The sequence below is a fragment of the Macaca nemestrina genome, chromosome 14 (assembly GCF_043159975.1).
Source record: "Macaca nemestrina isolate mMacNem1 chromosome 14, mMacNem.hap1, whole genome shotgun sequence".
NCBI classification, from domain to species: domain Eukaryota; kingdom Metazoa; phylum Chordata; class Mammalia; order Primates; family Cercopithecidae; genus Macaca; species Macaca nemestrina.
Window position 1 is genome coordinate 50998471 of NC_092138.1, and position 1992 is coordinate 51000462.

Genomic DNA, 1992 nt, shown 5'->3' on the forward strand with positions numbered 1-1992 from the left:
TCTGCTGTTAAGGTATTCCACCTCTGTTTTCTTTGTGTCTCTTCTGTTTCCCCGTTTTAGTGGTGGAAGGTCCTCAGAATCCAGTTTAAGTCTTTTTTCCCTCTCCACTTGTTCCCCACATGGACATTCATTCCATTTCATTTTTGGCCTTTCCATTGCCAGTTAGGAGCTTCCAGATATGGTATTCCTTGAAAACTGCAAACTCATTTATCTGACTGGCAATGTACCTTTTCAATTACATGTTGAAAGTCAGTTTATAGAGAATATCTCTGCTTTAATTTCCAGACATGTCTCAATCTACCTTCTGCTAAGAGGAATTCATTGCCTTTTCACTTCTTCATATTACAGCAGTTAGCATAACTGATATTAATTCAGCATTATTATTGTTTTTAGATTTCTTTCTGGACAAAAATCAAAGATACAAGAGAACAGGAACTGTAGTTTTTATGTTCATGTTTGTATCCTGATGACAACTTACAGCTTGGTATAGAAAAATACATTTTTCTATAACTTGAATAACATTATGATAGGTAACTTAATTAAATCATCTATTTTTAAGTCAGGTTGTACAGTCAGGCTTTGCATTTTATCTTAAAGAATAAACAAGCACAAGACATTTTGTATAGTAAAAAAATTTAATGAAAAAGGAAATTAATATATTGGCTAAATATGAAGAGCATATATTATTACATTAACCACAGTGTAAAGGTACACATGATATTACATAAAAATAATTTCGATCTTAAAAATATGTAAATAATAAATATTTAAATAAACAGATGAACAGAGACATCAGCGTGGTCATCTGTAAAGGACTAGTGCCTGCACAGGCAAACACGATGCTTCTTTACACTCCTGAAAACATTTGAAAATTTTTATTCAACTCGTGGTGGTTATAAGAGTCATGAGTCTTTGAAATGGAAGAACTCATGAAAGTGTGAGATGACATGTCCGTCAATGAGGATCATTTCCATGTTGAACCAGTTTTCAATCCTTCCTCCTTAATCTTTTTTGCAAGTTTGTTGAAAAAGAGAGGGATCTCATGATTTCTGCTCTGACAACCTCCCAGGCACATGGGCTGTATTTCTTCTCCGTCAGATAGAGAGTGATTCTTTGGAAGTATTTCTTCACAGCCAGGATGGAGTCCTCATTCATCAAGGGAGTGTCTTCCATCCCAGGCTCTGCTATCACACAGGCTTTCAGGTCATTCAGCTGCTGGTAAAGCTCAGCGGAAAATTTTTCTAGGAGGTTCTGTTCCCAAGCAGCAGATGAGTCCTTTGTGCTGAAGAGATTGAAGGTCTGCTGGATCATCTCATGGAGGACAGACATGGCTTGAGCCTTCTGGAACTGGTTGCCATCAAACTCCTCCTGGGGGAATTCAAAGTCATGTCTGTCCTTCAGACAGGAGAAAGGAGAGATTCTTCCCATTTGTGCCAGGAGTATCAAGGCCCTCCTATGACCCAGGCTGTGGGTCTGGGGCAGATCACAGCCCAGAGAGCAGATGGATTTGTAGCTGAGCACCACCACGGCCACCAGTAAAGAAAAGGACAGGGCCATTGGGATGTTGCAAATATTGCTAGGCTACTTGAGGTGGGTAACCTTGAACCTTGGCCTCTAGGTTTTCTGAAGACTTTGCTCTGTGCATGGGTCTTAAATAGTGAACATACTAATTTCCATTTTCTAAATGCTCTAGTTTTACTTTCTATCTCCGTTTTTGCTTTCTTTGTTCACTCTCTACATGTGTTGAAAGATGTTTTTCATCATTGCCTATTTTTCACCTACATTCAAAATTTTTATGGTATTTTTTTCTAATTGAAATCTTCATGAACTCTTAATAACACACATTTGGAATATCTATTTATGTATACTGTGTACACCTCTACTTCACAGATAAAAACTATAAACTTTGCTCTTTTCATTCAATGTAAAGTTAAGAATGACAGAAAAGTTAAACTACAATCTAAGTTTAAAAGCTATTGACATTTAACCTAA

The 1992-nt window shown here is 37.0% G+C and overlaps 1 protein-coding gene across 1 annotated transcript; it reads right to left on the reverse strand.

Annotated features, from left to right (window-relative positions):
- Positions 1-925: 925 nt before the first annotated feature.
- LOC139358307 (interferon alpha-10-like) lies at positions 926-1557 on the reverse strand. Its single transcript, XM_071078874.1, has one exon. It carries the CDS (start codon positions 1555-1557, stop codon positions 988-990), a length of 570 nt encoding a protein of 189 aa, XP_070934975.1. The 3' UTR covers positions 926-987.
- Positions 1558-1992: the final 435 nt, after the last annotated feature.

Bases quoted from the DNA above. Each gene is read 5' to 3' on its own strand.
- LOC139358307 (XM_071078874.1), bottom strand. From the start codon at position 1,557: ATGGCCCTGTCCTTTTCTTTACTGGTGGCCGTGGTGGTGCTCAGCTAC.